The 24,646-nt window shown below is 41.4% G+C and overlaps 2 protein-coding genes across 2 annotated transcripts; both read right to left on the bottom strand.

Moving 5' to 3' along the window:
- Positions 1-843: 843 nt before the first annotated feature.
- Positions 844-7,055, bottom strand: psmg1 (proteasome (prosome, macropain) assembly chaperone 1). The gene is made up of 7 exons (XM_064981875.1): positions 6,866-7,055; positions 6,532-6,641; positions 5,721-5,878; positions 2,914-2,976; positions 2,570-2,768; positions 2,084-2,214; positions 844-1,607 (listed from the first exon to the last, which is right to left on the bottom strand). Exons 1-7 carry the CDS (start codon positions 6,982-6,984, stop codon positions 1,530-1,532), a joined length of 858 nt encoding a protein of 285 aa, XP_064837947.1. The 5' UTR covers positions 6,985-7,055; the 3' UTR covers positions 844-1,529.
- Positions 7,056-10,865: 3,810 nt separating this feature from the next.
- Positions 10,866-17,789, bottom strand: LOC135550770 (uroplakin-3b-like). Its single transcript, XM_064981876.1, has 6 exons — positions 17,575-17,789; positions 15,982-16,149; positions 15,549-15,783; positions 15,281-15,363; positions 14,974-15,103; positions 10,866-11,259 (listed from the first exon to the last, which is right to left on the bottom strand). The coding sequence occupies exons 1-6, from the start codon at positions 17,642-17,644 to the stop codon at positions 11,190-11,192; spliced, it is 756 nt and encodes a 251-aa protein (XP_064837948.1). The 5' UTR covers positions 17,645-17,789; the 3' UTR covers positions 10,866-11,189.
- Positions 17,790-24,646: the final 6,857 nt, after the last annotated feature.

Here is a 24,646-nt window from a genome sequence, read left to right as displayed (position 1 = left end):
AAAAAATGTTTGAAATTGCTGAGGTGTACTCACTTTAGGGGACACAAGCTCAAGTACATAGTAAAAACATGAACAGGGAAAAAAATCTTGATTTTTTTTCTTTCAATTCAACAAAAATTGAGAAATAAGGCTTGAAATGACTGATGCTTTGTAAATATAGTAACAATCAAATTATAAATGACTTACTATAAAATTGCACCTTTCTTTAAAATAAACATGATCATACTTTGTTACAGTACAATCAATATTGGCACTATTTCATATAACTGACAGAATTTTCTTCTAAATGTCCACTGAGCAGCACAGAGACAATTCAAATGTGTGCAGACTTGTTACTTCAGCTTTAAGCACAACGTGATTTCATCAATCTGTGACCAAGAAAAAGTGGTCTTGTTTCAATTTTAAGAAATTAATTAGTATTATTTCATGTTAAGAGCTCTAAATCCGGCTGAGAATATCACAGAGATGAAACCACAACTGCTGGATTCGCTAGACAGTCCCCTTTTATATATGTATCAGTTACTCAGAGGAAGAGCAAATCGATTCTGTCTGGATAGGGCAGAAAATGTGACATGTCTCTCCCTTTGCAAATGTCGGGTCCACTGAGCGAGAGTGGGCACTATGAGGCACAGGTCCCTATGACATTCAAACAGCGCCTCGTACACCAAACTGTCAGTCGGAATTTCTCCAGAGCCACGCAAAGTGCCCCATATAGGAGACTTAACATTCTAAGTAAAAATGCTTGATTTTTCAGCCATCAATGGCCTTCCTCAGAACTAGGTTGATGGCAGAAACATCAAGCTTTTTTAAAACTTTGCTTAAATAAAACAAGGAGTTTTTAAATGCTGAGTGTTGCGCCTTTTTATTTTCAATGAAGGTGCCCTTCACTTCTTCCAGATTAAAACATTACTTACATATTATTTTACAGTTTAAATGAAAAGGTTAACTTTTTTTGTAAATGGAATGTTATAGAAGTGTCCAAACTTTTTATTTCACTTGGTTTTGACAAACTTAACCCACTGGTGATAAACTTCATCATGCTTGTTCTGCAGTTGCAGGGTCACAGATAAAACATGAACAAACTCTCCAAAAACACCCAAATACATCCTTTTAGAAACGGTAACGCTCTCAGTATAGCAATGCAGGTCTTGAGCAATGCCCGGAGAAGGCCTACACGGAGAAGTATAGCTTGAGTCCAACAAATTAGAATTTAAAGTTTGGAATGACGTCTAAAGACCTGCATCGTTATACTGAGAGCAATGCTGTTTTTAAAATAACATATTTGGGTGTTTTTGGAGCTTTTGTTCATGTTATATCTGTTCGCCTGCAACTGCAGAACGAGCATGAGGAAGTCTATGGCTGGTGGGGTAAGTTTCTCAAAACCAAGTGAAAATTGCAAAAAAGTATCTGGACACTTCTATAAAATGCCATATACATCCAAAATACAGATTTGGTTAAAATAAAGTGAACCTGTTCATTAGTTAAAAGACAAATACAGAGCCTGTTCAGTACAAATACATCTTCTACATTTAAGTATACAGATTACTCTGAGCCTCAGTGATTATGGAAAACTTTCGGAGGACGTCAGCGCTCAGACAAGGCTCCAACTGGAGGTAAAATGTGGGGAGAGAGAGGGAGAGAGAAAGAGAGATCAGCAAAAGACAAAGCTTTTGAGAACCCTGAACAGTGATGAATAGCTACCATTAAGACATTGATACTGATACTGGGATGACTTAGTCGGGGTTGCAACTTAACTTCGAGTTAGAATACAAAAGCTGCAAATTCGAAATGTGGTTGTAAGCTACATTTGTTTGATTGGTAAGTTAGTTTTGATAGCTGGCCGCTAGACTTGTAGTAAGCTTGGTCGAATTACTGACTGGGATAGGCCCCATTGTCCATCAGTTATATTGAAAACTGCTTACATTTGCCTCTATCCTATGGCAAAATGTCTAGAACTGCAGGAAATGAGTTATAAAACTGCAAAGTCTTCTCTCCACCCCACGGCAAAATGGGCAGAATTTTAGGAAATCAAATTTAAAGCGCAAAAATGTTCTGCTCCCTGCTCTACAATGTATTCGCTCACCTTGACCAACTTGCTTAGACACAACAGGGCAGGTTTGTAGGTTTCCATGGTGATAGAGTCTGGGCTGATGACATCAGTGTAGCATTGGTACAGAACAGCTGGAATCTCATGGACTTGGCAGTGGCTCAGTACTGAGGAAAGAATATAGATCCGTTTTAGTATTTGGGTTTTTCTGTGTGAAAAGGAAGCAGAAATTAACCAAAAATAACCATAATGTAATCCATAGAACGGTCCTAAGGAGAAAGAATGACAAATTCAGCAAGTTGGCTAATATGCATGATATGGCAAGAATCTTTGACAAATTAAATCATGTTTCGTTAATGCAAGTGGTTTTACGCAAATAATACATGCCTGAACATGGTTGGGGGCAAATTCCATTTCAAAGTCGATCAATTTAATGAATTGAAAAATAGTCCATTATTGAATTCTGTGGAATTAAATGGAAGACTTCAACCCAGGGAATCAAAGACATCAGTATGGTGGTACCTGCAGCTGGCAGTCCAGTGAGGATGTTTGGCTGCTCTAGTGCAGGGCAAAGGGCCTGGCTCTTAGAGGCACTGCTCTTGAGGGAGCGTAGGAAAGGGACAGCGCTACCGTAGAGGTAGTCTGGCGTTTTGTACTCAGCCACAGGGCTGTCCGACAGCACCATCACACTGAGCCCTCTCTTCTGGAGGCAGCCAAACACCTAGAACCAGAGGGAAGGAGAGAGAAAGATAAGAGGCCGTAGTCATTGTTGACCAGTACTTTTACAGTCACATCTACTTAATAGTCATATCAAGCAGTGGGCAACCTGAACCTCTAAGGCATCTATAAAATCACAAGAGCATTACCTTTTCTGTCCATTGAAACAGTTGGTCCTCCGCAATGTAACAAGTGCTTTGGCAGACCAGGACCTTCAAAAGCAACACAAGAATATACTTTAAAGTAGTCGTCACCAATCAGTCGATCGCAAGGCTTTCCTAGTTTTTCCCTTTGAAAAAAGAAGCCCAACGATAAAGCCTCAAGGTACTATTTTTTAAATTAGTTTTGCACTGTTGGTGGTAGGTGCACTTGATTCAACTTCCCTTCACACCGGGTATCGTAGTGTTCCCATTTTGAACCATTTCATGTGTCTCACGGTACAAACTACTCACCCGGGGAGCAAATTAAGTACACCCATAGGTCTACCACTGGCCAATCAGATAGCTCAGATCACCGTGTCTGGAGCTTCCACGGGCCCACAGTGAAGCTGATAGTTGACTCAGTGTGAGATTTCAAAACATTATCAATCATGACTAGAACCTGTCAAAGAATACAGCAAAGAGCTGCTGTTTTATTCAGCACTGTCACATTTATAAGCCATAAAAGAAACCTCCCAGTGAAGCACCAGTGACTCGGTCAATAAGAAAGTGGTCAGATGAAGCAGTTGCTAAGCTACAGGAAGGTTTTGCTATCACAGACTGGAAAATGTTCTGGGATTCTTCCGATGGCATTGAGGAGTACAACACATCAGACACTGGCTTCATCAATAAGGCCATTGATGACATCGTTCCCACAGTGACTGTACGTATATACCTCAACCAGAAGCCATAGATTACAGGCAACAGGGTAGAGCTGCCGGTTTCAAGGAGTGGGACTCTAACCCAGAAGCTTATAAGAAATTCCGCTACACCCTCCGACAAAACCATCAAACAGGCAAAGCGTCAACACAGGACTAAGATTGAATCATACTAAACCGGCTCCGACGCTCGTCGGATGTGGCAGGGCTTGCAAACTATTTAGATACTACAAAGGGAAGCACAGCCGAAAGCTGCCCAGTGACACGAGAATACCAGACGAGCTAATTTAGTTCTATGCTCGCTTCGAGGCAAGTAACACTGAAGTATGCATGAGAGCATGAGCTGTTCCGGACGACTGTCTGATCATGCTTACTCATAGCATGGGCTGACCAGCTTGCAAGTGTCTTCACTGACATTTTCAATCACTAAGCAACGGGTCCTGGGACTTAACACCCCCCACTGCACCTGGATCCTGGACTTCCTGACGGGCCGCACCAGGTGGTAAGAGTAGGTAACAACACAGCCGCCATGTTGATCCTGAACACAGGGGCCACTCATGGGTGCGTGCTCAGTCCCCTCCTATACTCCCTGTTCACTCATGACTGCATGGCCAAGCACCACTCCAACACCATCAATAAGTTTTCTGATCACCGACAACGACGAGACAACCTATAGGGAGGAGGTCAGAAACCTGGCCGTGTGGTGCCAGAACAACAACCTCTCCCTCAACGTGATCAAGACAAAGGAGATGGTGGACTACAGGAAAAAGTGGGCCGAGCACTCCCCCATTTTCATCGACGGGGCTGTAGTGGAGCAGGTTGAGACTTCAAGTTCCTTGGTGTCCACATCACCAAGACAGTCGTGAAGAGGGCACGACAAAACATATTCCCCCTAAAGAGACTGAAAAGATTTGGCATGGGTCATCAAATGGTTCTACAGCTGCACCATCGAGAGCATCCTGACTGGTTGCATCACTGCCTGGTATGGCAACTGCTCGGCCTCCGACCGCAAGCCACTACAGAGGTATTTTTTTCTTAAAACTGCATTGTTGGTTAAGGGCTTGTAAGTACGCATTTCACTGTAAGTTTGCATTCGGCGCATGTGACAAGTAACATTTTATTTGAGCCACTCGCACTACAAAATGTATTGATAGACTTGCGTCGCTATTAGCGGCTTGCATTTCTAATATCGAGGAGTAGCCTATTTCACGTTCTCTGACCATCAGATGCAGGCACCATCAGTCCAGTAAAATAAACCATTTCAATTAGTAATGCTACAAATGATCTATTACCAGTGGGATCATATACCTCAGGTTTTGAAATATATATATATTTTTAAATGATCTGAGAAGCACAACATTGGCAGGGCAATTCAAGAATAGTCTATATGCATTGAGAATGTATTGAGCTTATAGCCTATGCACAAACCTCACTGCTACAGAACTGATTTTGATAGGTTAATGTTGCATAGGCTTAGGATGAAGTCATGATTTTTTTTTTTTTTTTATCACAGCCTGCATTTTGACAAAGTGATCTCGGCTCATGAAAGGTTGGTGATCACTGCTTTACAGAATCTGCTATAATCGCTGAGTCACTGACTACAGTAGCAATGAAAATATTGCTGGAACACACCTTTAAAAGGTAGAGTCAGCAATCCAGAAACATTTATGAAGGTGAAGCGCAAGGCTTAACTTGTTTTTATCCCACAGCTATAATCTTGCAGCAGTGTGAAGCACACGTGTCTTTATTTTTGGAAAGTGCAACGTCTGACATAGCGCTCATCTGCAATATTTGCGGTTCATCCTACTGCTCATTGCAACGTCACATCACTGCGTCTCGTTTAATTTGCATACCAACTCAGTGGCCTTGTGGTTAGTGTCCATCCTGAAATTGGAAGATCGTCCCTGGTTGAGTCATACCAACGAACAGGACCATATGCTTCTCTGCTTGGCACTGAGCAGATGGATTAATTCTGCAACAGACTAGTGTCCAAACACAGGCTTCTGAACGATGGGCCGTTGTGGTTTGGACAAGGCTTAGACCTTTAAGTGCATCCTATGTACAATTGTTGGTGTGCATTGTGTTTGATCAGCCACTCACTGCTGGGTTGTCCCTGTGTCGGTAGAAGAGACAGGCTGGCTCTCCAGGCAGTGGGGCAATGCTCTGTCTACTGGAGCCCCTACTCCTCTCATTCCATAGTGACACATGGCCCACTGCATCCCAGCTTTCAGTGTTCAACACATATGCAGACAGAAATCCTGAAAAAATAGGAGAGAATTTTCATTCCTTGAGAGAAAGAGTTAGACCAGGAGTGTATTCATTAGTCGGATTCTGTTGCAAAACTTGACAGAAAAGCTGTTTGGTTGCATTTCGTTCTTAAACTGAAGTTGTAGTTAATTTTAAAAGTATGGTTTTCATGCGTTGCCATGTCCATCCCAATAGTCCGCAGAACGCTTGGCACAAGCTGCACATCTATAAATTACAAAATCTTCCATACCCCAAAGCGGAGTGAAATCCATAGGGTTCCTTCCGCCAGTCACTTTGTTTTTTAAGAGACGTGACTGGGCTACAACTTCCGTTTAAGAACAAAACAGGACTCAACAGCTTTTCACATTTTGAAGAGCGTTGAGTAAACTGTTTGTTGTAAACCGTTTTACAACGGAATCCGACTAATGGATACACCCCAGTCGTCACAGGTGAGCTTTTATTTACCTAGGCAAGTCAGTTAAGAACAAATTCTTATTTACAATGACGGCCTAACCCGGACGACTCTGGGCAAATTGTGCGCCGCCCTACCGGTCTCCCAATCACGACCAGTTGTGATATAGCTTGGAATCGAAACATGGTCTGTAGTGACGCCTCTAGCACCGAGATGCAGTGCTTTTGTCCGCTGCGCCACTCGAGAGCTTACCTGCAGCATTAGTACCCACGGCAATGATGAGGTCTAAGCATTGCAATTTGTTGCTGCCAGAGTCCTCAAGTGATTGTGCGACTTCAGGGCACCACACAATATGGACCTCCCTGTTGAACCAGAACACCAGTCAGTCAAAAACGTTACACTTAGTCACCGTGTACTAACGTATTGAAATAATAAAAGGAGTTGTGTACAGTTGAGAACAGAGGACATGTTATTTTACTGCATAAGCTACAAACGCTAACTAGTTGCCAAATGAAACTGAAAGCTCAATAGCGTGCAGTTTGTGAGTCGTTAGCTAGCTTTGTGAGTCGTTAGCTAGCTTAGATACCTCTTTTCTTCTATCTCTCTGTGAATTCGCTCATCTTCGTTATCATCATCCAAATCATCGTCGTCTTCTTCGACTGCACGCGAGTAAACAGATAAAACCTCTCCGAAAAACGTTGCCATTGTATGACTGTAGCTAGCTAGATGACCGTGCTGACAAAAAAAAAATGGAAGAATCTCAATTGTCTCTCCTCCTTCTCAAAACCCATTGGAGGAGCAGGTCAGAAAGGTCTGGACCAGCTGGTTTTCTCATCCAATGGGTTTTGAGAAAGAGGCGAGGAGAGCAGTGTTGCCAACTGATTTTCAGGGGAAGTTGCTAGAGGCAGGTCGATTTGTTGCTAAAAGTTGCTAAATGGCGTTGTGATCATTGGGTGGAATACACAATGACGTTACTCAAATTGACTGAAAAAAGTTTGGATGTTGCCGCACACTTAACAAAATTAAGGAAGTTTCCTTTAAAATTATTCATGAATATTATCCTGCCAATATGAAGAAGTTTAAGGAAAACATCAACTCAAATTGTTCCTTTTGTAATGACCACCCAGAAACAGTGTTGCATCTTTTTTGGCATTATATGCATGTAAGAAAACTGGCAAGACATCAGTAGGTTTATAATTGAACACATTTATGAAGATTTTACACTATTGTGGAGAGATGTACTGTTTGGATTCTTTACATACAATAGAAATAAGCTGAAACATTTTTATGTAATTCATTTCATTATTCTTTTGGCCAAATTTCATATACACAAATGTAAATTTACAAACAGAAAACCACATTTTCGTACCCTACAAAAATAAATTGAACTGTATTTTAAGACGGTTAAATGCTCTACTAACAAAAAAGCTGTTAGAATTGTAAGTATATGCATGTCCCTTAAGGTCGTTGTGTAATTGTAATGTGATATTGTACACCCTAGCTCGAATGTCCATTGTTTGTAATCTATGAATGCTTGTGTTCCCTCATGTGCTTTATGTATTGATTTGTTGTTAATAAAAAATAAATCAATTTAAAAAAGGAACGTGTGATGTGACTGATTGTGTGACAGAAAATCGTTTTTGTGTCATTTAGAGGGAAAATGCATTTTAGCGTTTGAGTCACTTTTCAAAAGTTGCTAAAAGTTCCAAATACATTTTTAAAAGTAGCTAAATTTGTTGCAAGGTGCTGTTTGAAAAAAACTTGTCAGGGTAGTCTGAAAAGTTGCTAAATATAGCATCAAAATTGCTAAATTGGCATCAATGGAGGAGAGAACACGCGAGGAGGTAACGTTGACAATTCCTCGTGTGTACTTCCTTCGTTTTCTTTTTCTCAGTTTTTCCCTTGAGTTCAACGCGACAGGTACCTCTATCACCGCCTATCGTGCTGGAGTGTAACAAAATATACAGTCGCTAGTGAAATTCTACACTTCTTGCAGTCACATTTTGCTGCCTTAATTTAAATCTAAAACGGGATCTAAAACGGGTAAAGCTTTTGCTACCGATCCACACAGCCTACTTGACATTTTCAAAGTGAAAGAAAATTATAAGGCATTTTCCAATTATTATTATTATTATTATTATTATTATATATATATATATATTTTTTTTAACTATGATGTCTTGATTGTGTATGTTCTCACACTCAATCATTAATATTTTGTGATGGTGGAAGCACCTCAGGCAGGATTACAGCTGTGAATGCCGTTACAGCTGTGAATCATTTTGAATAGGATTCTAACAACTTTGCACAACTTTTAGAGTAAAACATACTGCATATCGATTGGTTTTGTCAACATTGCTCAAGCTCAGTAGGCTGAATTTGGTTAGGAATCATTGATGGACAGCAATATTCAAACATTGTCTGTGATTTTCAAGCAAATTTAAGTCAGGACTGAGACTGGAGCACTAAGCAACACAACTTGGAAAGCCATTCTGGTCTGTTTTTGGCAGAAAAATGTGTGTAATTGTCCCTCTCTATCCCAGGGTTAGATATTCAGACAACTCCCCAGTCCCTGCCGGTGGGAAGCATACCCATAACATGATGCTGCCACCACAATACTTGAAAATACAGGTTTCACTCTGTGTTGTATTGGATTTAACCCATCACATCTGAAGTTTTTAATTTAGAACTAAATGTTCACTTCCTCCATGTTGTCTTTTAGTATTACTTAACAGCCTTGTTGCAAACAGAATAGATTATTTGGAGTGTAATTTTTTTAACACAAACTTCCATCTTTTCACATATTTTCATACAGTCCAGTAATGTGGAGTGAATGTAATGTTGTTGATACTCTGTATTTTCAATTATTGTGGTAGCAGCATCATGTTATTGGTATGCGTGTCACCAGCAGGGACAAGGGAGTTTGTTAGGATCAAAAGAAATATGAAAGAAGCAAAACCCAAGTAAAAAGTTTGACGAAAACCTTACTCAGACTTCTGAATATACCCTTGGGTGGAGTTTTATTTTTTAGCGAGACAATACACATTTTAATGCCAAAGACACACCCAAATGGTTTTCCAAGTACTGTTGAGTGTTCCTGAGTGGTCCAGACTCAGTCTTGATTTAAATCTGCTTGAAAATCAGAGACAAGTTTTGAATATTTCTGTACATCAATGATTCCCAACCACTGAGCTTGAGCAATTTTGACAAAAACAATGGAATGCCACCCGAGAGGCGCAGCCTTCTAAGGCACTGCATCGCTGTGCTTGAGGCAATTGGATATCACGAAATTGGGGAGAAAAAAGTGGGTAAAATACACAACAACCAAACATTTATGATATACTGTATGTTGCCCCAACAGTAGTGCAAAGTAGGTAGAATCTTATTCAAATCTGTGCGTAAAGTAGAGAATCTCACACATGCACAGAAGTTTCAGACCATTACCTATTGGGAAGAGGGTTCCAGAGGATATTTATGCTGTGTTCATAATGTCTAGTCAATTCTTAAATACGAGCATACGACTGGGAAAAATCCACTTGAACACCACTCCAACTCGTAATTACTAGTGGTAAACTAGTCTATCATTTCTGAGCTCCCACATGATGAACTCCGACTTCACCTACTATTTTTAATTAATTAGGAAAAGTTTCTATATATATTTTTTCAAGGCCGCGAAATGTGACAACTGTGCAAGGAGTGTGTAGACTTTCAATAGGCATTATAGCTCTGCTGGAACCCATCTGTCTTATAGGTAGATTAGATAATATAAAATCCATGTGCTTACTGTGGGTGAAAAGCTTACCCTTAGATCAGACCGATATTATTATTTAATTTCTTTTACTTTTTACCCCAAAATTGGTAGATACAGTCTTGTCCCATTGCTACAACTCCCGTACGGACTCGGGAGAGGTGAAGGTCGAGAGCCATGCGTCCTCCCGAAGCATGACCCTGCCAAGCCGCACTGCTTCTTGACACACTGCTCGCTTAACCCGGAAGCCAGTCGCCCCAATGTGTCGGAGGAAACACCGTCCAACTGCTAACCGTGTCAGCGTGCATGCGCACAGCCTGCCACGGGAGTCGCTTGAGCACGATGGGACAAGGACATTAACCTGGTAAAGGAATACACTTTCTGGCCTAAAGGCAACACATCACTGAGTAACTGCCTCCTTATTTTCAACCACGGTGGTGGTTGCATCGGCATATATTGGGGAGTTTTTCAGGATAAAATTAAACGGGATGGAGTTCAGCTGTGAGAGGATTTCACCTTTCAGCAGGACAATAAACTACAACACAAAGCCAAATCTACACTGGAGTTGCTTACTAAGAAGTCAGTGAATATTCCTAAGTGGCCAAGTTACAGTTTTGACTTAGATCTGCTTTAAATACTATGGAAAGAAAATTGCTGTTTAGCCACTATTCTGACAGAGCTTGAAGAATTTTGAAAATAATAATATGCAAATATTGCACATTCCAGGTGTGCAAAGTTCTTAGAGACTTACCCAAGAAGACTCACAGCTGTTATCGCTGTCAAATGTGTTTCTAATGTGTATGGACTCAGGGAGGTGAATACTGATGCAACGTCTATCTACATTTGATTAATAATCTTTAAGAAATGTTTGCATTTTTCTTCGACTTTGACAGAGTATTTTGTGTAGATTGTTAACAAAGAATGACAATTACATCTATTTTAATCCCACGTTGTAACACAAAAATTATGTGAAGAAATCCAAGGGGTCTGAAAACTTTTGCAAGGCAATGTTCATGTAGAAATGGCATCAGAACATTAACATAAGGTTTAACCATATGCATCTTTCCATCCTAGGTCTCTGCTAGATGCACAGTGAAGTGTCCACATCAATGGTCACAGAAATGTCTTGAGGAGTGCTGTACTGGTCTGAGAGTGGAGGAAGTTAGTATGAGTATTGTCCCAGTATCCCAGGTCCAGTGGTGATGTCATGGCCTCCACGGAATGATCCCAAACTGCGTTAAGGGAAAGGCAGGAAGCACAACGTTTCTTGTAAAGCTGACATGTTTATATGCAACCACATTCTCAGGTCAGTACAACATTTTTGTCATTTCTAACCCCAATGCTGCCAGTGCCTTGATGTCATTTTTGTGTTGAGCAAGGTAGGGTGGAGATTCTATTTCCTAGGATATGTGTTACTATGGTATAGCAGTGTATCCCCAATATTCATTTAGCATGTTGACGCCACTCCCCAAAATCGAATAAATATAAAACATTTTACATTTTACATTACATTACCATTCAAAAGTTTGGCACACCTACTCATTACAGGGTTTTTCTTTATTTTTTTACTATTTTCTACATTGTAGAATAATAGTGAAGACATCAAATCTATGAAATAACACATTTGGAATCATGTAGTAACCAAAAAAGTGTTAAACAAATCAAATTATATTTTATATCTAAGATTCTTCAAAGTTGCCACCCTTTGCCTTGATGAAAGCTTTGCACCAGCATCAACCAGCTTCATGAGATAGTCACCTGAAATGCATTTCAATTAACAGGTGTGCCTTGTTAAATGTTAATTTGTGGAATTTATTTCCTCCTTACTGCATTTGAGCCAATCAGTTGTGTTGTGACAAGGTAGGGGTAGTATACAGAAGTCCATATTATGGCAAGAACAGCTAAAATAAGCAAAGAGAAACGACAGTCCATCATTACTTTAAGACATGAAGGTAAGTCAATGTGGAACATTTCAAGAACTTTGAAGGTTTTTGTGACTGCACTTGAAGAAACTATCAAGCACTATGAGGACCGCCACAGGAAAGGAAGACACAGAGTTACCTCCACTGCAGAGGATAAGTTCATTAGAGTTACCAGCCTCAGAAATTACAGCCCAAATAAATGCCTCACAGAGTTCAAGTAAGAGACACATCTCAACATCAACTGTTCAGAGGAGACTGATTGAATCAGGCCTTCTAAAGGACACCAATAATAAGAAGAGACTTGCTTGTGCCAAGAGACACGGGCAATGGACATTAGACCAGTGGAAATCTGTCTTTCGGTCTGATGAGTCCAAATTTGTGATTTTTGGTTCCAACCGCCGTGTCTTTGTGAGACGCAGAATAGGTGAACGGATGACCTCCGCATGTGAAGCATGAAGGAGGAGGTGTGATGGTGCTTTGCTGGTGACACTGTCAGTGTCAATTCAAGGCACACTTAACCAGCATGGCTACCACAGCATTCTGCAGCGATACGCCATCCCATCTGGTTTGCGCTTAGTGGGACTATCATTTGTTTTTCAACAGGACAATGACCCAAAACACACCTAGAGGCTGTGTAAGGGCTATGTCACCGAGAAGGAGAGTGATGGAGTGCAGCATCAGATGATGTCTTCCACAATCACCCGACCTGAACCCAATTGAGATGGTTTGGGATGAGTTGGACCACAGAGTGAAGGAAAAGCAGCCAACAATTGCTCAGCATATGTGGGTACTCCTTCAAGATTGTTGGAAAAGCATTCCCCATGAAGCTGGTTGATAGAATAACAATAGTGTGCAAAGCTGTCATCAAGGCAAAGGGTGACTACTTTGAAGACTGTAAAATGTATTTTGATTTGTTTAACACTTTTTTGGTTACTACATGATTCCATGTGTTAATTTCATAGTTTTGATGTCTTCACTTTTATTCTACAATGTAAAAAATAGTAAAAGAAAAGAAACCCTTGAATGATTAGGTGTGTGCAAACATTTGACTAGTACTGTATGTACCGTTGAAGTCAGAGGTTTACATACACCTTAGCCAAATACATTTAAACTCAGTTTTTCACAAATCCTGGCATTTAATCCCAGTAAAAATTCAGTGTTTTAGGTCAGTTAGGATCACCACTTTATTTTAAGAATGTGACATGTCAGAATAATAGTAGAGATAATTATTTATTTAAGCTTTTATTTATTTAATCACATTCCCAGTGGGTCAGAAGTTTACATAAATTAAATTAGTATTTGGTAGCATTGCCTTTAAATTGTTTAACTTGGGTCAAACCTTTTGGGTAGCCTTCCACAAGCTTCCCACAATAAGTGGGGTGAATTTTGGCCCATTCCTCCTGACAGAGCTGGTGTAACTGAGTCAGGTTTGTAGGCCTCCTTGCTTGCACACGCTTTTTCAGCTTTGCCCACAAATTTTCTATGGGATTGAGGTCAGGGCTTTGTGATGGCCACTCCAATACCTTGACTGTTGTCCTTGAGCCATTTTGCCTTAACCTTTGAAGTATGCTTGGGGTCATTGCCCATTTGGAAGACCCATTTGCGACCAAGCTTTAACTTCCTGATTGATGTCTTGAGATGTTGCTTCAATATATCCACATCATTTTCCTAACTCATGATGCCATCTATTTTGTGAAGTGCACCAGTCCTTCTTGCAGCAAAGCACCCCCACAACACGATGCTGCCACCCCCGTTCTTCACGGTTGGGATGGTGTTCTTTGCAAGCCTCTCCCATTTTCCTCCAAACATAACGATGGTCATTATGGCCAAACAGTTCTATTTTTGTTTCATCAGATCAGAGGACATTTCTCCAAAAAGTACAATCTTTGTCTCCATGTGCAGTTGCAAACCATAGTCTGGCTTTTTTATGGCAGTTTTGGAGCAGTGGCTTCTTCCTTGCTGAGTGTTTCCTCCAGCATCTTCACAAGGTTCTTTGCTTTGGTTCTGGGATTGATTTGAACTTTTCGCACCAAAGTACTTTCATCCCTAGGAGACAACGCGTCTCCTTCCTCAGTGGTATGACGGCTGCGTGGTCCCATGGTTTTATACTTGCGTACTATTGTTTGTCAAGCAAAGAGGCACTGAGTTTGAAGGTAGGCCTAGAAATACATCCACAGGTACACCTCCTATTGACTCAAATGATGTCAATTAGCCTATCAGAAGCTACTAAAGCAATTAGATAATTTTCTGGAATTTTCCAAGCTGTTTAAAAGCACAGTCAACTTAGTGTATGTAAATGTCTGACCCACTGGAATTGTGATGCAGTAAATTATAAGTGAAATAATCTGTCTGTAAACAATTGTTGGAAAAATTACTTGTGTCATGCACAAAGTAGATGTCCTAACCAACTTGCCAAAGTTGTTAATAAGGAGTGGTTGAAAAACACGTTTTAATGACTCCAACCTAATTGTATGTAAACTTCCAACTTCAACTGTATGTATGTACGCACGCACGCACGCACGCACGCACGCACGCACACCGAGACACGCTTTTAAGTTCAGAGTGACAAGTTACAACGTATATTTGTAGCAAACAGAGTGAGCAGTGGCAATTAAAAACATTTTTAAAGATTTTGATGCATTCAGAGTCCTTTGGGGTTTTTCAATTAGGTAAATGCAGATGGGCAACCCTATGCTGCAGCCTAATTATTTAAAACCTATATGCTGAATCACTTGGGCTACAGGTTATAATGCTTTTAAAAAGGTAAATTATATTTCAGATTGGTTCAACATAATTACATTTTCATGCATTTTGGAATAGAATGTCCTTTGCAAAAAGTCACCAGAAGTGACCTTCTCACAGTCATTCTACAAAAACAAATATCCCCCTACTAGCTTTGCCCCCGCTGCTGAAAAACATCCCAGGGTAAACTCTGGATATTGTATTGTATGGCATGAATTTTAAGTCGCTCTCGATCAAAGCATCTGCTAAATGACTAAAATGTCAAATACGTGTGTGCCTCACCCATCCAGTAGCAGCACAGCTCCCAGCAGCAGTAGCAGGACAGCCAGCAGACAGGAAGAGATCACTGTGATGACCACCATTCCCCCAGAGTGCTTCCCTGTCCACTCATCTATGGAGGACCAGGACCTCGCTGCACAGACAGAGAATACATTTTTTTTATAACTCTGAGTAAAATTGGCCTTTAAGAGGGAACACAATAAACCATTTTCAATTCAGGCCAGGGCTATTAGCTCCCCCAAGTGGAACAACCGTTAAACATCTTGTGCTGATTATAGGCTATATCTGTGTAATCTGTGCTTTATCTTACTTGATGTTAGAGAAATGGGATATGACCATTTAGACTCTGAGACCACTCCTCTGGAGACTGGATCAATGAGGATGTACTTCACCCTGAAAAATAAGAAAATACACATTTACACATGACCAGGACTGACCTTAAAAAGACCACAACAAATCCATAAATTATACTTTTCAATTAGTTGGGATTTAGACATTCCTAGCTGTTAAAAGTCGGTTGCTTTCAAGACTGTCAATGACAAAAGCATCCTTGATGTATATTGCTATGGTATTGATACCTGACAGTGGAACCCGGAGGTAGGATCCCATTGCAGTTGGTGTTGGTGCAGTTGCCCTCCGCACCTACTCTGAAGTACTTGATGCCAGGCAACTGGCCACAGGGGAAGTCCTTAGGGCGTCCCAATTTGGTGACAAAGTACATTCGATTAGTCTGGCTGCTGAAGGCAATAGGGTATGGAGAGGCACTGACGATCTGTACTGCTACCAGCTTGTCAATGTCAAAGTTGTTGATGCCTGATGTGCAAAAGGGCCATGAGAAAAGACAAAACGATCAATGGGCTGGACAATCGTACATCCATCTAGTATCTGATTTGATTTTGCTGCACTGGAATTGTAATCTGATGGATGAATCATTATTAATGATTGTATCAAAAGTTAAGATACGGTCCCTCGATGTCTTTAAATACTTTTCCACATCCAGTTGAGACCTACCTGGTCCAGAGGCGATGGCAGCCCATACTTGACAGGTGCTTTGACTGCATTTGAGCTGGGTCAGTGTGTTGAAGTAGCACAGAGGCTGGCCCAGCACAATGGTAGTACTGGTTACCCTGCCGCTCGCCTCATAGGGGAGAATCTCAGGAATATGATCCAGAGACACAACTACACAAACAGAACAGAAAAACTATTTACTACTTTTTATGCTGTACATTTTAAACCAGAGCCACATGAAACCTCACAGTATGGCTCTGTATCAAACTATTTTTCTCAAAGCTGGGCCACACTGCTGTCTTAGAAGTAAGATCAGAAACATTTCCGGAGAAGATATCAGTTTGTGAGTAGTTTATCTAATAGCCTCTTTCCCTAATACCTTCCCATGGAAGATGATAAACAGCCCTTAAGAGGAAGGGGTGTTTATTTGCTCATTATCTAGCGAGTGGACGAGATTCTACATTCTGAGAAACATACTCTTGATTTTGCTGTCTGATCCTGATGCAAGACATTTATACAGATGTACACCACTCACTACCAATCTACCAGGGTTTGAGATGCTATCTGTGGGAGAGCACAAGAAACATGACTCTTGTTTTCCCTCCCAGTCTTGTCATGTTACAAAATTATTGAATCTGTCCCTAGTCTCAGACAATGGGAGGACAATACATGCTCAAATGATAATTACTGTAGAAAGGCCTAATTATGCTTTCTCAGATTGTCATTACTTTCAGATTGATAATTGTATTCACTACAGTAACTATTAACATCATAACTAGCTGTACTGATCTCTGATGCTGCAGTAAAAGTGCATAGAAATCTAATTTCTTGTTTTGGATAGTGAAAATCCCACACACATGTAGTGGCTCAATGAGGAGCTAGGCCATGGTGTATACAGACAACATTTGCACTGCAAACATCTCAAGGTTGAACAGTAAAACATGTGAGGGTAAGCACCCTGAACAGGAGAAAGCACCATGTCCATTTTCCTGAAAAACCAGTCTATCCTATTATTTATCATCCAAGAGGAATTTTTCCTTTCGAAAAATATTGAAGGGCATGTTTGGAATAAGGACACATTTCACATCCAACTAAAAACAAACACTTATATTCAAGTAACCATCCTTCACCTGTTCGTGCTCTTTTAATGTTGCCCAAAAGCATAATTTATGGAGTAAAACTGGCCTAAAAACGATTCTATGACCTATTCTACATCAACAGCATTTATCAATTTTAGCTTATCAATTGATATTGATAAGACCAAATCGAATCATTCAATCTGCTAATAAAAAACGTTAACCAGTATGGCTACATAAAGCTATAAAGTATTGTTAAGTATTCTGTTAACGATCATCAAACATTTATTTGGGTCTTGTAACACTTTGATCTTTATTAGAACTTAAATATAATAAAAACTAAATTAAGAGCATTCTTTCAACATGATAGCCTGTATGTACGTGAATGGTGGTTAGAATCAAATAAAGTATTAGGTCTATTCAAAAATTGTGGCATATTAAAAGATTTAAAAGATTAACAAACATTGTCCAAGTTATCACTACCTCCCCCGAAACATATAGGCCTGGCTGTAACACTTACTTTGCGGTCGGACTCCGAACATAAATGCACTTAAGATAGATGTATATGATAACATGTACGTCCAAGACATCGCAGATATTTTAGAGTTGATACTGTCAAAAATGTGCCCCCGATGTTTCTACTATTAGTATTTCGCTCGACAAAATATATTTTCCAGTAAGTTACCGTGCCTTCTCTGTGGTGTGTGCAGGTGAACTAAAACTGTAGGTGTTACGTTAGTAGTCTGTGGGAGTTTACAGTTCCCAGGGAAACGCTATCAAGCGTTTGTCAAGGACAACACTTTAAAAGTATAATTAAATTAGCTACATTATAACCACTAAATCGTAAGCGTCCAAATATAATATAAGATTAATAAATTCCTACAAAATAAATAAATGCCAGTATGAGTATAAGTATGTTCAGTACCCTAAAACTGTAGGTGTTACATTAGTAAGTAGTATGTGGGAGTTCGCAGAGAAACGCTATCAAACATTTGTCAAGGACAAAACTTTAAAAGTACAATTCAATTTGCTAAATTATAACCACAAAATCGTAAGCCTCCAATCATAATATAAGATTAATACATTCCTACAAAATATACTTCCATACTTTTACTCAGGGCCAGACCTATGCATAAGCGATATAGGCGGCCAATTTGGGTCCCGCCACCAAAAACATATACAAACTTAGTGTTGAGTGTTAGAATAGTAGAATACACAAGGTGATGTTTCAAAATGTGTTTCTGCATCATAAAGGTCTACCTGAACCAGAATGCCTGAGACCCGAGCGGGTCCAGGTCCAGAAGTATAACTTGTCCCTCTGTCTGGATCAGGTCCTGTTTGATTGTCATCGGGTCTTGGGTCTATGTAACTACAGCTGATAGACCCGAGTGGACCCGATCATGGCTCTACATAGCCTATAGCATATTTATTTTATGCTAATAAGGTGAATTTATTGAGTTATAGAAGGCCTAGCCAACATTTAAATATCTATTGTTAACCAGAAGAGCAATCAATCAACCAATCAAATGTATTTATCAAGCCCTTTTTACATCAGCCGATGTCACAAAGTGCTGAAAGTTAGAATTTGTCTGAAAAACATCATTTTGTCACTTTGGTCCAATCGGGTCTGGTCTAGAGCCGGACTTGTTAAGGTACGGGATCTAGGACTGGTTGTCCTAAGGTCCATTTGGGTTTGGGTCTGATTGTTCTGTTTGGGCCCGAGTCCCCCCCTTTTTTATTGATTGAGTCAGTAAGGGTGCTGGTCTGATTGTTCTTGGGTCCATTTGGGTCCAACTTTTTGGACCAGAGAAGACCTCTAGTGCATCAGCAGTTTCCTTCTTGTTATGTCAGTCACTGACAGTCAATCAAGTAGCCCATATCAGCTAACATTTTTTCAGTTGGTAGGTTAGTCTAGCCAGCTATCTAAACTTGTATACACTTAGAAAAAAAGGGTTCTTCAGCTGTCTCCATAGGAGAACGCTTTTTGGTCCTAGGTATAACCCTTTTGGGTTCCATGAGGAACCCTCTGTGGAAAGGGTTTTACATGGAACCCAAAAGGGTTCTACCTGGAACCAAAAATAGTTTTTCAAAGGGTTCTCCTATAGGGAACAACATTTTGCTTACGGCCTCAAAAGGGCTAGGGGGCTTACTGTACATTAATGCTGCAAATCTGAACACACCAGGTGTGTTTACACATTACACAGTAATGATGACGCCATATAGGGGACATGAGAGAAATGGGTTGTTATTATTATGTTCTTCTCTTTCTATTTTAATTATTGTAAAAATAAAAAAATACAACTAATATGAGGTTAAATAAGCTTGATTCACTTGGTGCACCCAATCATTGCCTCCAAATACATGTAGCCTATAATATGTGACTTTTAGCATTGTATTTTAAACATGGCTCAACTCAAGTTATTTTTAATGAAACAACAAAAGTAGACCTCTAAATAGCCATCAAACTAGTTATTAATTTGCATTCTCCCCCAGCCGTAATATCATAAACATATTGATTATGAATGGACCACTAAATGCAACATTTTCCTCTTTCAAACCCTCAATACAATTCTGTGGATGGTTTGGCAAATCATAGTCAGTGTAGCTCTTGAGCCTAATTGGGTTAGTGGAATTTTGGACACGAGAGGCTGTGGTTCTCTGTGGCTCATCATTATAAGCAGGGTTTACATAGGGGGACGAATCCTTCAAGCTGTGAGTGGCATACATGCGCAATGATCCTGGAACTTGGATGGTCTGTTTCTCCATCCGAAAGCAACTACAGAGAACATAGAGGGTTGGAAAAATCAATTAATGTCAGGTAGCATATTAGATACATGCTACACAGCACACTATGGAAAGGACAGTCAAATCCAGAAAAACTCAAAAAAAGATACTTCCCCTTTTCAGGACCCTGTCTTTCAAAGATAATTTGTCAAATCCAAATTACTTCACAGATCTTCATTGTAAAGGGTTTAAACACTGTTTCCCATGCTTGTTCAATGACCCATAAACAATGAACATGCACATGTGGAACGGTCGTTAAGACACTAACAGCTTACAGACGGTAGGCAATTAATGTCACAGTTATGAAAACTTAGGACACAAAAGCCTTTCTACTGACTCTGAAAAACACCAAAAGAAAGATGCCCAGGGTCCCTGCTCATCTGCGTGAACGTGCCTTAGGCATGCTGCAAGGAGGCATGAGGACTGCAGATGTGGCCAGTACAATAAATGGCAATGTCTGTACTGTGAGACACCTGAAACAGACCTACAGGGAGACAGGACAGACAACTGATCGTCCTCGCAGTGGTAGACCACGTGTAACACCTGCATAGGATGAGTACATCTGAACATCACACCTGCGGGACAGGTACAGGATGGCAACAATTGCCCGAGTTACACCAGGAACGCACAATCCCTCCATCAGTGCTCAGACTGTCCACAATAGGTTGAGAGAGGCTGGACTGAGGGCTTGTAGGCCTGTTGTAAGGCAGGTCCTCACCAGACATCACCAGCAACAACATCGCCTGTGGGCACAAACCCACCATCACTGGACCAGACAGGACTGGCAAAAAGTGCTCTTCACTGGCGTGTCGCGATTTTGTCTCACCAGGGAGATTTTTTATTTTTTTTTGAAAAGTTTTATTGGTACAATTCCTTTAAAAACAGCTCATACATTTTTTACATCATTTATACACATAAAAAACGGCAAAAAAGCATAAAACACAGCATTTGAAAGTTACGTTTAAATTTGTTAAAAAGTACATGTTGTTAAAACCAATGAAAACAACTATGAATAAAAGTACTTTCCTTGTAAAAACATCAAATCTGTAAAGGCCATTTAAAATGTGTACTAATGATCTAACAAAGGTAAAACATTTTTAAGACATGAAAAACATGTTAAAAAGCCACTTTGTTAAAAGGCTGTCTTCAGTCCCTTGTACAGGAGCGGGGTGAGTCTTTATCAAGCTCACCTCATCCTGCTCTTCTGAATGGATCATCTTCCCGTCCTTCGGGGCCCAGAGGGGATCCCTCCCCTAGGCGCATCGCCCTAGGCGCCGCAGCGCTGTCAGGCCGTGGCCGCCGGGACCTAGGGTGTTGTGGGGGACCCTTCGCTTGGGGTCGAGGCCCCCTTCCTTCCGTACCACCCCAGGGCTTCCGTGGCTACCATGGCCACTGCCTGGGGGGTGGTCTCTACGTTTTTCGCTACCAGCAGGTTACGGGAGGACCACAGTGCTTCCTTCAGGCACGTGAGGGTGGACCAGAGCTTGGTGAAGGTCTTCGATGGAATGGGCCTTCGGCCCACCCCATACAGCACGAGCTGAGGTGTTAGGTCCTCCCCTGCTGGCAGACACGAGGTGATCAAGGGGCCTGCTTCCTTCCACAGGTCCTTGGCGGCTCTGCACTCCCAGAGCATGTGCCTCACCGACTCTTCTTGGCCGCAGCCTGGTCGGGGGCACGCGGATATCCTCGCCATGCCCCGTGAGTGCATAACGGCCCTGACCGGGAGGATCTCGTGGACGATCATACAGGACAGGTCCCGATGCCGATTCAGGAGAGCAGGATGGGACACGTTGCGCCAAACCGTTGTGGGCTCACCTATAGCGAGCCCGCGCACTGGACATACTGGTTCCCGATCCTGCACAAGAGAGAGAAGAGAGCGGTGTTTTGTTAAAACCGTGACTGTTTCTTTTTCCAGTTTAAAATGTCTTAAAAACTTCTGGAGCTGGACGTAGGGCGGGGGTAGCAGGAAAGAGACTGGGGCTCGCAGGTCGACTGGGATCAGCCTCAGAGTCCTGAGGTAAGATCCCAGCCAGAACCGTGCGAGGGCCTGAGTCTTGTTGTTGACCGGGGAGGTGGCAAGGGTCAGATGGTCGAATTCACGTTTATCGTCGAAAGAATGAGCGTTACACCGAGGCCTGTACTCTGGAGTGGGATCGATTTGGAGGTGGAGGGTACGTCATGGTCTGGGGCGGTGTGTCACAGCATCATTGGACTGAGCTTGTTGTCATTGCAGGCAATCTCAACGCTGTGAAGGGAAGACATCCTCTTCCCTCATGTGGTACCCTTCCTGCAGGCTTATCCTGACATGACCCTCCAGCATGACAATGCCACCAGCCATACTGCTCGTTCTCTGTGATTTTCTATATGACAGGAATGTCAGTGTTCTGCCATGGCCAGCGAAGAGCCCGGATCTCAATCCCATTGAGCACATCTGGGACCTGTTGGATCGGAGGGTGAGGGCTAGGGCCATTCCCCCCAGAAATGTCTGGGAACTTGCAGGTGCCTTGGTCGAAGAGTGGGGTAACATCTCACAGCAAAAACGGGCAAATCTGGTGCAGTCCACGAGGAGGAGATGCACTGCAGTACTTAATGCAGCTGGTGGCCACACCAGATACTGACTGTTACTTTTGATTTTGACACCCCCTTTGTTCAAGGACACATTATTCAATTTTTGTTAGTCACATGTCTGTGGAACTTGTTTAGTTTATGGCTCAGTTGTTGAATCTTATGTTCATACAAATATTTACGCATGTTAAGTTTGCTGAAAACGCCGTTGACAGTGAGAAGATGTTTCTTTTTTTGCTGAGTTTAGATACACACGTCAGCAGCTGGACCATCTCCATCCCTATTTTAAACCATTATGAACCAACAAGCACAACTCCTGGACCTGTTGTTTTGGGCATAATGTGGCAGAACATAGAACTTCCCAACAATGGTCCCGATGTCTATGAAATTCAATTGGGAAAGGTGGTAGGTTATGTAACTCACAAGGCGTAGATAATCATGATGAGCAGCAGCAGCAAGGCCAAGAAGGCACACAGAATAGATGTTATGACAGTCATGGCCGCCGACCTTCCCGCAAGAACATCATTAATGCTGTCAGGGTTTTTCACTGGAGGAATAGACAATGATATTGTTTTTAAGTTAAGCAGAGGTACATGGACATTTCCGATTGACTGTAAAGTTTTAGAAAATGTATGGAAAGAGTAAAGAGTGATGATGCTGGACCAGAGACAACTGCAACAACTGTCTAGTTCGCTGGGAACACACTTAAATCTGAAAAAAGGGAAGACATATTATCATATTCTTGAAGGTCATAATTAAGGTTGGTTGCATTGAATCCACAAAATGGTACTTCTACTTAGATCCAAAGTCAATGAATGCATTGGGGTGAAGGAGGGGTTCTGATCTGGCAATGGAATCTACAGGCAATACTCCATTACAGTTAATAGTGGAACAGTTCCCATCAGAGCCAGCCCTGAAGTATACTGTTACAAGGGGGGGTAGTTATTCGAGGCATTGGAAGAGAAGGTGGTCAGATCATGAGAGGCTGTCAATTGTCAATGTTGGAATTCGTGTTGCCGGCATCAAAAGTGCTGCCTCCTGTTGAACAGTAACAAGGATGTAGAATAAGAAATAACAGAAATGTAATTCTGTCCTTTCTTTTTATTTGTTCTTTCTGTATGTGAAGTACTTCATACTGTAGTAACTTCGGTGCACCCAAACTTTCTAAAACGATTTCTTAATACTGGCTAAACCAGTGAGGGAGGTCATGTTATTGCGCAACAAACTGTATGAGAGGTCACACTATTCATGTTCAGTCATGCCAATTGGATCTGAACACTATACCTACCAACTGACCACACACTGGTTGAATCCACGTTGAATTGACGTCTGTGCATAGTGGGTAGTAATTGATTCTCCTCTCAAATTGTAGCTGAAGTAGAAATATTTTCCATATGAATACAGGTTTTCCAACCTGTATTTAGGGGGTTAAATCTGTCAGTTTAAACTAGAGATAAACGTCTCAATCCACCGCATCCGCCTATGGCTGCCTTCTGCATCTGCTGTGGAAGGTGGCCGAGCCACAGCGGTGTTTGTCAGACCCTGAGACATTCCGTGAAAACATTTTTTGGTCTTCTCACGAAAACATCAGTATGATTTGGACTACCAAACTAATATGTTTGACCCTCACGAACACGATGGTGTTCTCCTTTTTCCACATTTTGTTACGTTACAGCCTTATTCTAAAATTGATTACACCCCCCCCCCCTCCTCAATCTAGCAGATATATTAAAAATAAATAACTGAAATATTACATTTACATAAGTATTCAGACCATTTATTCAGTACTTAGTTGAAGCACCTTTGCAGCGATTACAGCCTCGAGTCTTCTTGGGTATGACGCTACAAGCTTGGCACAACCTGTATTTGGGGAGTTTCTCCCATTATTGTCTGTAGATCCTCTCAAGCCCTGTCAGTTTCGATGGGTAGCATCGCGTTGTCTTGGCTGTGTTAGGATCATTGTCCTATTGGAAGGTGAACCTTCATCCCAGTCTGAGGTCCTGAGAACTCTGAAACACGTTTTCATCAAGGATCTCTGTACTTTGCTCCATTCTTGTCCTCGATCCTGACTAGTCTCCCAGTCCCTGCCGTTGAAAAACGTCTGCCACCATCATGGTGCCAGGTTTCCTCAAGATGTGACGCTTGGCATTCAGGCCAAAGAGTTCAATCTTGGTTTCATCAGACCAGAGAATCTTGTTTCTCCTGCTCTGTGAGTCCTTTAACTGCTGTTTGGCAAACTCCAA

The sequence above is a fragment of the Oncorhynchus masou genome, chromosome 12 (genome assembly GCF_036934945.1).
Source record: "Oncorhynchus masou masou isolate Uvic2021 chromosome 12, UVic_Omas_1.1, whole genome shotgun sequence".
In the NCBI taxonomy this organism is placed as follows: domain Eukaryota; kingdom Metazoa; phylum Chordata; class Actinopteri; order Salmoniformes; family Salmonidae; genus Oncorhynchus; species Oncorhynchus masou.
This window is presented reverse-complemented; position numbering and strand designations above follow the sequence as displayed.

What these genes read in the sequence shown, in the direction of transcription:
- psmg1 (XM_064981875.1), bottom strand. Translation starts at nt 6,984, where the DNA reads ATGGCAACGTTTTTCGGAGAGGTTTTATCTGTTTACTCGCGTGCAGTC. An exon ending in GACACAGGGACAACCCAGCA is followed by an intron (nt 2,977 to 5,720) that starts GTGAGTGGCTGA and finishes TTGCTTTTGAAG; the next exon opens with GTCCTGGTCTGCCAAAGCAC. An exon ending in CACTGGACTGCCAGCTGCAG is followed by an intron (nt 2,215 to 2,569) that starts GTACCACCATAC and finishes TTCTTTCCTCAG; the next exon opens with TACTGAGCCACTGCCAAGTC.
- LOC135550770 (XM_064981876.1), bottom strand. Translation starts at nt 17,644, where the DNA reads ATGTCTTGGACGTACATGTTATCATATACATCTATCTTAAGTGCATTT. An exon ending in GTTCGGAGTCCGACCGCAAA is followed by an intron (nt 16,150 to 17,574) that starts GTAAGTGTTACA and finishes CTGTTTGTGTAG; the next exon opens with TTGTGTCTCTGGATCATATT. An exon ending in TGCCATCGCCTCTGGACCAG is followed by an intron (nt 15,784 to 15,981) that starts GTAGGTCTCAAC and finishes TTTGCACATCAG; the next exon opens with GCATCAACAACTTTGACATT.